At 37.3% G+C, this 12,744-nt stretch overlaps 1 protein-coding gene across 3 annotated transcripts in view; it reads right to left on the bottom strand.

The window, feature by feature from the left end:
• Abca16 (ATP-binding cassette, sub-family A (ABC1), member 16) overlaps window positions 1-12,744 on the bottom strand; it is a 135,246-nt gene that overhangs the window by 50,474 nt on the left and 72,028 nt on the right. For all 3 annotated transcript variants that reach the window (NM_001278943.1, XM_006507683.2, NM_001278944.1), the window contains one exon: window positions 5,209-5,307. In NM_001278943.1, coding sequence (NP_001265872.1) covers window positions 5,209-5,307 — 99 coding nt within the window. The remainder of the gene's footprint in view (window positions 1-5,208; window positions 5,308-12,744) is intronic.

Genomic DNA, 12,744 nt, shown 5'->3' with positions numbered 1-12,744 from the left:
CATCTCTCTTTAATATCTCTCAATATTAATGGGTTCAACTCACCTATAAAAAGAGAAAAGTTAACAGACTGGACATGCAAACAAGATCCAACATTTTGCTGCATACAAGAAATACACCTCAATAACAAAGACAACCACTATCTCAGCGTAAAAGGATGGAAAAAGGTCTTCCAAGCAAGTGGTCCCAGGAAACAAGCTGGAGTTGACATCCTAATATCCAATAAATTAGACTTTCAACCAAAAGTTATCAGGTGTGATGAGGAAGGACATTTCATATTCATCAAGGGGAAAAATCCACCAAGAGAAAGTCTCATTTCTGAACGTTTGTGTCCCAAATGCAAGAGCATCCACATTTATAAAAGAAACTTTACTAAAGCTCAAAACATACATTGAACTCCACACAATAATAGTGGTAGACTTCAACATCCCACTCTAACCAATGCAGATCTTTGAAACAGAAACTAAACAGAGACACAGTGAAACTAATAGAGGTCATGAACCAAATGGATTTAACAGATATTTACAGAACATTTCACCCTAAAACAAAAGAATACTCTTTCTTCTCAGGACCTCATGGTACCTTCTCCAAAATTGACCATATAATTGGTCACAAAACAACCCTCAACCAATAGAGGAAGATTGAAATAATCTCATGCATCCTATCATATTACCATGGCCTAAGGTTGGTCTTTAATAACAGCAAAAACAACAGAAAGCCCACAAACACGTGGAAACTTAACAACTCTCCACTCAATGATAACTTGGTCACAGAAGAAATAAAGAAATTAAAGAGTTCCTGGAATGTAATGAAAATGTTGACACATCATATTCAAACTTATGGGATATAATGAAGCACTAAGTGTCCTGGTAAAGAAACTAGAGAGATCTTTCACTGACAACTTAACAGCACATCTGAGAGCTCTAAAACAAAAAGCAAACTTGACCAAGAGGAGTAGAGGTAGGAAATAGTCAAACTCAGGGCCGAAATCAACCAAATACAAACAAAGAGAACAGTACAAAGAATCGACAAAACCAAAAGCTGGTTCTTTGAGAGAATTAACAAGATAGATAAACCCCTAGCCAAACTCACTAAAGGGCCCAGAGGCAGTATCCAAATTAACAAAATCAGAAATGAAAAGGGAGACATAACAAGAGAAATGGAGGAAATTAAAAAAAAAAAAACAAAACAAACCGCAGATCCTACTATAAAAGCCTATACTCAACAAAACTGTAAAATCTAGATGAAATGGGTGGGTTTCTAGACAGATACCACATACCAAAGTTAAATCAAGAGTAGGTAAACTATCTAAACAGGCCCACATTGAATAAGGAAATAGAAAAAGTCATTAAAAACCTCCTAAACAAACAAACAAACAAAGCCTAGGGCCAGATGGATTTAGTGCAGAATTTTACCACACCTTCAAAGAAGACCTGATACCAATATTCCTCAAACTATTCCATAAAATAGAAACAGAAGGAACACTACCTAACTTGTTCTATGAAGCCACAATTACTCTGATACATAAACCACACAAGGAACCAACCAAAAAAGAGAAGTTCAGACCAATCTCGCTTATGAATATTGATGTAAAAATACTCAATAAAATTCTTGCATACCGAATCCAAGAACACATCAAAACCATCATTCATCATGACCAAGTAGGCTTCATCTCAGGGATGCAAGGTTGGTTCAATATATGAAAATCCATTAACCTAATCCACTATATAAACAAACTCAAAGAAAATTATCACAGGATCATCTCCTTAGATGTAGAAAAAGCATTTGACAGCTCCCCTTCATGTAAAAAGTATTAGAGAGATCAGGAATTCAAGACCCATACCTAAACATAATAAAAGCAATTTACTGCAAACCAACAGCCAATATCAAATTAAATGGAGACATACTTGAAGCAATCCCACTGAAATCAGGGAGAAGACAAGGATGCCCACTCTCCCTCTATTCACTATAGTAGTAGAAGTGCTCGCTAAAACAATAAGACAACAGTAAGACATCAAGGGGATACAAACTGGCAAAGAAGAAATAAAGGTATCACTATTTGCAGATGATATGGTAGTATACATAAGTGACCCCAGAACTTCTCCAGCTGATAAACAACTTCAGCAAAGTGGCTGGGTATAAAATTAACTCAAATAAATCAATAGCCTTCCTTTATACAGATGATAACAGGCTGAGAAAGAAATTAGGGAAACAACTCTCTTCACAATAGCCACAAATAATATAAAATATCTTTGGGTAACTCTAGCCAAACAAGTGAAAGACCTGTATGACAATAACTTCAAGTCTTTCAAGAAAGAAATATAAGAAGATCTCAGAAAATGAAGAGATTTCCCATGCTCATGGATTGACAGAATTAATATAGTAAAATTGGACATCTTACCAAAGGCAATCTATAGATTCAATGCAATCTCCATCAAAATCCCAACACAATTCTTCATAGACATAGAAAGAGGAATTCTCAAATTCATCTGTAAAGGCCCAGAAGAGTGAAAACAATTCTTTTTTTTAAAGATTAATTTATTATTAAGCTTAAGTACATTATAGCTGACTTCAGATGCACCAGAAGAGGGTGTCAGATCTCATAATGGGTGGTTGTGAGCCGCCATGTGGTTGCTGAGATTTGAACTCAGGACCTCTGGAAGAGTAGTCAGTGTTCTTACCCACTGAGCCATCTCACCAGCCCCTGAGAAAATAACTCTTAATAAAAGAAAGGCTGGGGGAATCACCACCCCTGACCTCAATCTTTACTACAGAGCAATAGTGATAAAAACTGCATGGTATTGGTACAGAGACAGACATGTTGATCAGTGGAATATAATTGAAGAACCAGAAATAAAACCACACACTTACAGACACTTAATCATTGACAAAGATGCCAAAAAATATACAATGGAAAAAAGAAAGCATTTTCAATAAATGGTCTTGGTCTAACTGTCTATTTGTATGTAGAAAAATGAAAATAGACCCATATTTTCACCTTCTGCAAAGCTCAAGTCCAAATGGATCAAGGATCTCAACATAAAACCAGATACACTGAATCTAATAGAAGAGAAAGTGGGAAAGAGCCTTGAACTCATTGTCACAGGGGAATTTTTCCTAAACAGAACTCCAATGGCTCATGCTCTATGATCAAGAATTGATAAATGGGACTTCATGAAACTGGAAAGCTTCTGTAAGGCAAAGAACATAGTCAATAAGACAAATGGGCAACCTACAGATTGGGAAAAAAATCTTCACTAACCCCAAATCCAATAGAGGGCTAATATCCAAAATATATAAAGAACTCAAGAAGTTAACTACCAAAAAAACCAAACAACCCAATCAAAAAATGGGGTATAGAACTAAACCAAGAATTCACAACAGAGGAAACTCGAATGGCTGAGAAGCAACTAAAGAAATGTTCAAAGTCCTTAGTGATCAGAGAAATGCAAATCAAAATGACCCTGAGATTCCACATTACACCAATCAGAATGGTTAAAATGAAAACCTCAGGTGACAACACATGTTAGAAAGGATGTGGAGAAAGAAGAACACTTTTCCATTGCCCGTGGGATTGTAAACTGGTACAACCACTCTGGAAATCAATCCGCAGGTTCCTCAGAAAATTGAAAATAGATCTACTTTATGACCCAGCAATACCACTCTTGGGAATATACCCAAGTGATGCCCCACCATGCCACAGGGGCAAGTGTTCCTATGTTCATAGTGGCCTTATTTGTGATAGCCAGAAGCTGGAAACAACCCAGATGTCCCACGACAGAAGAATGGATACAGAAAATGTGGTTCATTTACACAATGGAACACTACTCAGCTATTAAGACTGAGGACATCCTGAGTTTTGCAGGCAAATGGATGGAACTAGAAAATATCATCCTGAGTGAGGTAACTCAGACCCACAAGGACATGCATGGTATGTACTCACTAATAAGTGGATATTAGCTTAAAAAAAGTACAGATACTCCAAATATAGTTCACAGAACTCAAAAAGGTCAACAAACTGAATGGTCCAAGAAAGGATGCCTCAATATCACTAGGGAGGGAGAAGAAAGCAATCACAAGTAGGGATGAAGGGAAGGCCTGGGAGGGAAAGTGGACAGGGTAGGGTTAGGGGAGAGAGGATAACCAGATCTGGTATTGGGTGAGGGAATAGAACTGAAGCCCTGAGGGCCTGCAGAAAGAATGGAAACAGGTAACTTGGGAGGTGGGAGGTTGGGGGGACCCTCCAGAATGCATCAGAGACCTGGGAGGTAAGAGACTCTAAGGACTCAAAGAGAGGGACCTCAGATGAGATGCCCAACACTGGGGAGAGGGAACTTATAAAGCCCATCTCCAGCAGAAAGACAGGGCATCAAATGAGGGGGTTGCCATCCCACAGTCAAAACTCTGACTCATAATTGTTCCTGTCTGAAAGAATTACAGGGATGTAAATGGAGAGGAGCCTGAGGAAAAGAAGGTCCAGCAACAGGCTCAAAGTGGGATCTAATTCAAGGGGAGGTCCTAAGACCTGATGCTTTTACTGAGGCTATGGATTGCTCATAAAAAGAGACCTTGCATGACTGCCCTCCGAACGACCCAACAAGCAGCTGAAAGAGTCAGATGCAGATATTTGCACCCAACCAATGGACAGAAGCTGTTGACCCGTGTGGTTGCACTAGGAGAAAGCTGCAGGAAGCTGAGGAGGGAGACCATGTAGGAGGACCAGCAGTCTCAATTAATCTGGACCCTTGAGATCTCTAAGACACTAAACCACCAAACAGGCAGCAAACACCAGCTTATATGAGGCCCCAACACATATGCAGCAGAGGACTTCTGGGTCTGTGCTTAGTCTGAGATGATACACCTAACACTCAAGAGACTGGAGGCCCCTGGGAACTCAGCAGTTAGGTATGGTGAGTGGTGGGGGGTGAGTATATCCTCGTGGAGTCAAGGGGCTGGGGAGGAGATATGGTATGTGGAACAGTCATAGGTTGGACCTGGGGTGGGGAATAAAATCTGGACTGTAAAAAAAAAAAAAAAATAATAAAAGACTCAAGTTCAACATCTTTATACCACATTGAAATACATTGCTGTAAAATAGCATATTTGAAAATGTAGTGACACTTTATTTCAGCTGCAAATTGGTAAGTTTTTTCCTTAAATTAACATAGGAGTTTAGGGGTAGAATTTTTTTCCTGGTTATTATAACTCACTTAACAAAAACCTCTTCCATTGTAGTGATCGAAGCTCCAAAGCTGGCAATGCCTAGTGCTTTTTGTCTCATTTCTAACTCTGTAAACAAAGTTTCAAATCTGTGAAGAAAGAAGGAAGAAGGAAGAGTGGGTATTGGGTCTGGTTAAATTATATATTCTTGATTTTCTTTTTCAGTAATGGAATAAAATGCAAGGACTTCAGTTTTCTCCATTTAGTATTATAAACTGTATTCTTTCCTATTATTTTTCCCCTTTTAAAATTCTTATGATTGGGGATAGAGGTCAGTGGAAAAGTTTTTTCCCAGTATGCACAAGGCCTTGAATTCAATCTCCAGCATTGCAAAGAAATTAATTTTTTTAATGAATAGCTAGGAAATTTCAGAAGACTTTTATGTTAAATATAAGGAGTTGGTACATTACAATGGAGAATGACAAATAAAACATTAAAGTCATTAAAATTATTTGCCATATAATGAGTTTACCACATATTTCCCCAATATATCTCATGGAGAAAAGCAGAACTTTTTTTTGTGTGTGACAAAAATGTACAGCTTCAATCTAATAATGAAGCAATAAAATCCAGACATTATTGAATCTACTTTACAAAAAAAAAAAAAAAACAACAAAAAGCTTGCATTAAAAAAGTATGAAAGTTATAAAGACAAATTAGGTAACAAATGGTATGTGACACATATTAGAGAGGCAACGGCTCTTCTGTGAGAATGCAGTTTGGGTCTTGGACTGAGAAAAAAATTCAAAATCTACAGACTAGTTACCAGTATATCGTACCTAATGTCTTTAAGAATCCTTTTTTATTCACTTAAAATTTTTCTTACAATATGTTTTGATTATATTTTTCTCTTCCTCAATACCTCTTAGATCCTCCCCACCTGCCCACACAGCAATTTCATTTTTTTCTTACCAAAAGCATATTTTAAAGATGCAAAAAAGAACTCCTTTTTTTTTTTTTTTTAAATCAAGCCAAAGAAGCAAGCAAATGAACAGAAAACACATAAAAACATGGAGTCAGTTTTGTGTTGGCCAACATGGGGTTTGCCCTGAAGTGTAGTTGATACACTCAATGTGACTTCATTGTAGAAGACTGCTTTTCTGTCTCCTAGCAATTATCAATTGCAAACAGATTCTTGGTTAGATTGTTTTTGTGTGTGTGTCCATTTTATGTACAGGGATTTTGTCTGGCTTACACTTGGGTATGTATTATGCATTCTGCTATAGTCTCTGAGTTCATATGTAAATTAGGCCTGTTGTGTATGGAAGAAACTGTTTCCTTGAGTCACCCATCCCCTCTGGTTTTTATAATCTTTCTAACTCCTTTTCTGACTAGATCCCTTATCCTTGAGTGGAAGGCTTTTAGTGAAGACATCTCATTTAGGGCTTACTCTCTCCACTGGCCAACTGTGGCTCTGGGTTCTTTACCATCTATTGTAAGAAGCTTTTCTGATGAAGGTCGAGTGAGCCATTGATCTATTAGTCTAGCAATATGTCATTAGGAAGCATTTTACTATTATTTTCATTTAGCAAAATAAATGCCCTGTCTAATTACAGGTTTTTGACCACTTTAGCAGTGTCAGGTATGGGCTCCATCTCACAAAATGGGCCTTGAATCCAGTAATAAAGTGGTTGATCGCTTCTGCAACGTTTGTGCCACTACTGCATCAGTGGGTATATCTTATAGTTAGGTTACTGATATAATTTAAGTTTCTAGTTGGGCACCAACTTGATTCCTCCATGATCGATGACATAAATGGTATCTTCAATAATAGGGCTTAATTTCAGGTTGTGGATAGTATCATATAGCATTAGCAAACACCTGCAATGCTTGGGAAGAAAGGTTATGATACCCCTTTGGCCAATGGCTCAACAAGATGTAATCCACTTCTGGTAATGGGTGTTTTACTTGTATCATAAATGTCTGGCTGGCACATTGTCTCCCCCATTATATAGTAACTCCATTTAAATTTCTTTAATACATGTATACAATCTAGTTTCCATGGTAGATGGTTTTCAAGAATTTACTATTAGTTTCCCTTCTGTATAATTTTGTATTTATCCTGTCCTCTCATGCCTTTTCCTATTTAATCTCTTTCTAGCTTCCCTGTTACCACTTTGCAATTCTATATCCTATTTCCACTTTCTTGAAAGCTCCTCCTCATCTCCATTGATTTCTCACTAGCTACTTAGCTTCTGTGGGTATTCTAAATGAAACATACATATCAAAGGCTTAAAAGTTAACACCCACATATAAGAGTGAACATGTAATGTCTATCTGGGTCTAAGTTAGGTTCCTTGGGATGGTTGTTTATAGCTCCACCCATTTACATACAAATTTCATAATTTTATTCTCTTAACATCTAATAATTCTACTGTGTAAATGTACCACATTTTCACTATCCACTCATTAGCTGATGGATATCTAGGCTGATCTCAATTTCTTGCTCTTATGAATAGAGCAGTAATGAACACGTATGAACAAGTATCTCTGCAGTAAGATTGTGAGAATCCTCCACACTGACTTCCATAGTGGCCGTAAGAATTTTCACTCTTGCCAGCCATGGGCGTATGCTCCCTCTTTCCTACAATCTTGCCAGCGTGAGCTGTCATTTGGCTTATTCACCTTGGCTTTTCTGACTATGGTAAGATGAAATCTCAGAATAGTTTTAATTTGCATTTCCCTTTGGCTAAGAATTTTGAACATTTCTAAAGTACTTCTCAGCCATTCGTGTTTCATCTTTTGAGACCTCGTTTAGTTCTAACCCCAGTTTAAAACCAAGTTGTTTTCATATTCAGGATTTTCTTTTGTTTTGTTTGTTCTTTGTATATATTAGGGACTGGTGAATACTTTTTGCCATTCTGTAGGCTTCCTCTGTATTTAAATGATGGTGTCATTTGCTGTATAAACAAGACAACTTTTAGCTTCATGAGGTTCCATATATTAATTGCTGTCCTTAATGACTGACTACACTATGCAGGTCTTGATCAAAAGTCCTTTTTGTGTTATTAATTACAATATATTCCATGTTTTCTCTTCTATCAGATTCAGCACATCTGGTTTTGAAGTCTCTGATCCATTTGGAGTATAGTTTTGTGCAGGATATTAGACTTCATTTTTCTACATGCATCTATCCAGTTTGACCAGCACTATTTGTTGAAGATGCTATATTTTCTTCAGTGTATATTTCTGGCTTCTTTGTAAAAAAAAAATCAAATGTATATAGGTTTGAAGAGTTATGTCAAGATCTTCAGTTCTATTCCATTGGCCAATCTGCTTTTATGCCAATGCCATACTGTTTTTAATTACTACATCTCTATAGTACAGCATAAAATGTGGAGTGTTGATATTTCCATTATTCAAGATTGTGTTAGCTATTCTGAGTTTTTGCATTTCCATATGAAGTTTAAGGTTTTTTTTTAGCTTATATGAATAATATTCATAGGATTTTTCTGTAGACTGCTTTTGGTAGGATGGCCATTTTCACAATATTGATTGTATTGGTCTGTGAGAATGAAAGATCTTTTCATTTTCTAGTGCTATCTTCAATTTCTTTCTTCAGTGTCTTAAAGTTTTTTATTATACAAATCGATCACTTGCTTGATTAGTTATTCCAGTATATTTTTTGAGGCCATTGTGAAAGATGCTGCTTCCCTTTATTCCTTTTTCAGTAAGTCTGTTATTTGCATAAATGGAGGCTACTAACTTTTGTAACATTAATTTTATATCCTGCTGCTAAGCTGAAAGTGTTTATCAGGAGTAGACATTTCCTAGTATATAATCATATCACCTGAAAATTAGGATACTTTGACTTCTCCCTTTCCTATTTATATCATTAAACATTTTTTTTTATTGCTCTAGCTAGTCAAGCCTTATATTCAATAGGTAGAGAAACAGTAGCCATCCTTGACTTATTCCTGATTTTAGTGGAAATACATTGGGTTTTTCTCCATTTGGCTTGGTGTTGGTTGTTGGCTTGCTGTAAATTTTCTTATGTTGAAGTTTGTCCCTCATATCCCTAGTCTCTCTAGTACTTTTTTTTCATGAAGCAATGTTGGATTTTGTCATAGGCACTTTTCACTCCTAATAAGATGATCAAGTATTTTTTGTCCTTCAGTCTGTTTATGTGTAGGATTACATTTATTGACTTACCTGTGTTGAACCATCCCTGAATTTCTGGGATGAAGTCTACTGGATCATGGTTGGATGATCTTCTTGATGCATGCTGGGATTTTGTTTCAAGTATTTAATTGAGGATTTTTGCAAATATGTTCACAAGGGGGAACATCTGTAATTCTTTTTCTTATTGGGTATTTATGTGGTTTGGTTATCTATCAGGATAATGTGGCTTTGCAAAACAAATTGAGCAATGTTCCTTCTTTTTTCTACTTTGAAATAATTTTAGGAGTATTAGCATTAACTCTTCTTTGAAAGTTATAGTAGGATTCTGCCCTAAAACCATCTGCCCCTGGGTTATTTTGGTTGGGATACTTTATATATATCTACATATAAGAATAAATATACATTTTATTCTTTTTTCACATATTGTCTCCTGATCACACTTTTCTCCTCCCATCCTCTTCCATCTCCTCTTATCCCCAGATCTATTCCTCTTCTGTTTCCCTTAAGAAAAGGGCAGGCCTCCTAGGGATATCAATCAAACATGGAATAATTTTCAGAAGATATGATAGTATACATAAGCAACTCCAAAAATTCTACCAGAGAACCACAGCTGATAAACAACGTCAGCAAAGTGGCTGGATATAAAATTAACTCAAATAAACCAGTAGTCTTCCTTTATACAAATGATAAACAGGCTGTGAAAGAAATTAGAGAAACAACGCCCTTGACAATAGTCACAAATAATATAAAATATCTTGGTGTGACTCTAACCAAGCAAGTAAATGACCTGCATGACCTCTGAAAATGGAGAGATCTCCCATGCTCATGGATTGGTAGAATTAACATAGTAAAAATGGCAATCCTACCAAAGGCAAACTACAGATTCAACACAATACCCATCAAAATCCCAACACAATTCTTCACAGACATGGAAAGAACAAGTCTCAAATTCAACTGGAAAAACAAAAAACCCAGAACAGTGAAAACTATTCTTAGCAATAAAAGAACTTCTGGGAATTACCATCCCTGACCTCAAGCTTTACTATAGAACAATAGTGATAAAAACAGAATGATATTGGAACAGACAGACATGTTGATCAATGAAATAGAATAGAAGACCCAGAAATAAAACCACACACTTATGGATACTTGATCTTTGACAAGCCAAAAATATACAATGGGGAAAAAAAAGAAAGCATCTTCAATAAATGGTGCTGGTCTAACTGGCAATCTGTGTGTAGAAAAATGAAAATAGATCCGTATTTGTTACCTTGCACAAAGCTCAAGTCCAAGTGGATCAAAGACCTCAACACAAAACCGGATACACTGAATCCAATAGAAGAGAAAGTGGGAAAGAGCCTTGAACTCATTGGCACACGGGGAAACTTCCTAAACAAAACTCCAATGGGGCATGGTTTAAGATCAAGAATTGATAAATGGATTTCATGCGTTTGGCAAGTTGTATCTTATATCTTGGGTATCCTAAGTTTCTGGGCTAATATCCACTTATCAGTGAGTACATATTGTGCGAGTTCCTTTGTGATTGGGTTACTTCACTCAGGATGATACCCTCCAGGTCCATCCATTTGCCTAGGAATTTCATAAATTCATTTTTTTAATAGCTGAGTAGTATTCCATTGTGTAAATGTACCACATTTTTTTGTATCCATTCCTCTGTAGAGGGGCATCTGGGTTCTTTCCAGCTTCTGGCTATTATAAACAAGGCTGCTATGAACATAGTGGAACATGTGTTCTTCTTACCGGTTGGGACATCTTCTGGATATATGCCCAGGAGAGGTATTGCGGGATCCTCCGGTAGTACTATGTCCAATTTTCTGAGGAACCGCCAGACTGATTTCCAGAGTGGTTGTACAAGCTTGCAATCCCACCAACAATGGAGGAGTGTTCCCCTTTCTCCACATCCTCGCCAGCATCTGCTGTCACCTGAGTTTTTGATCTTAGCCATTCTGACTGGAGTGAAGTGGAATCTCAGTGTTGTTTTGATTTGCATTTCCCTGATGATTAAGGATGTTGAACATTTTTTCAGTTGCTTCTCTGCCATTCGGTATTCCTCAGGTGAGAATTCTTTGTTCAGCTCTGAGCCCCATTTTTTAATGGGGTTATTTGATTTTCTGGAGTCCACCTTCTTGAGTTCCTTATATATATTGGATATTAGTCCCCTATCCGATTTGGGATAGGTAAAGATCCTTTCCCAATCTGTTGGTGGCCTTTTTGTCTTATTGACGGTGTCTTTTGCTTTGCAGAAGCTTTGCAATTTTATGAGGTCCCATTTATCGATTCTTGATCTTACAGCACAAGCCATTGCTGTTCTATTCAGGAATTTTTCCTCTGTACCCATATCTTCGAGGCTTTTCCCTACTTTCTCCTCTATAAGTTTCAGTGTCTCTGGTTTTATGTGGAGTTCCTTAATCCACTTAGATTTGACCTTAGTACAAGGAGATAGAAATGGATCAATTCGCATTCTTCTACATGATAACCACCAGTTGTGCCAGCACCATTTGTTGAAAATGCTGTCTTTTTTCCACTGGATGGTTTTAGCTCCCTTGTCAAAGATCAAGTGACCATAGGTGTGTGGGTTCATCTCTGGGTCTTCAATTCTGTTCCATTGGTCTACTTGTCTGTCACTATACCAGTACCATGCAGTTTTGATCACAATTGCTCTGTAGTACAGTTTTAGGTCTGGCATGGTGATTCCACCAGAGGTTCGTTTATCCTTGAGAAGAGTTTTTGCTATCTTAGGTTTTTTGTTATTCCAGATGAATCTGCCGATTGCCCTTTCTAATTCGTTGAAGAATTGAGTTGGAATTTTGATGGGGATGGCATTGAATCTGTAGATTGCTTTTGGCAAGATAGCCATTTTTACAATGTTGATCCTGCCAATCCATGAGCATGGGAGATCTTCAGCAAGGTATTTATTAATATTCTCTTTTAATGTCCTTGAATGTATTCATAATTGCTATTTGAAGTCTTTGTCTTGTGCTTCGGGTATATTATATTTCTCAGGGCTTACTATAGTAGGGTTACTGGGTTTCTGTGGAGGCATATTACCTTGGCCTTTTATAGTTTTAGTTTTGCATTGGTGTATAGACATCTGGAGTTGTGACTAAATTGTGTTTCTATGTGGTATCTGATCTTGTCTTTGTTGGATAGGTATTCTGTTCTCTGCCTACTGTTGCCTCTCTGGGTCAGGCAAATGGGGTGACTGTGGGGTCCCTGGTAGCATTATTCTGCAAGTTGGTAAGGTGCAGATAGGATTGTGGGTAGGAAAGATAAAAAGGGGATAAGGGTTGTGAGAAATAGCTATGGGGATTCTGTCTGTTCTAAGAGGTGGAGTCCCCAAGGAGTTGTGTGGTGGTGGTGGTGGTTCCTGTAAGTAGAATACA

This window comes from Mus musculus, chromosome 7 (genome assembly GCF_000001635.26).
Source record: "Mus musculus strain C57BL/6J chromosome 7, GRCm38.p6 C57BL/6J".
Taxonomy (NCBI): Eukaryota; Metazoa; Chordata; class Mammalia; order Rodentia; family Muridae; genus Mus; species Mus musculus.
Note: the sequence above shows the minus strand (reverse complement) of the source record. Positions and strands in the feature narration are given on the sequence as shown.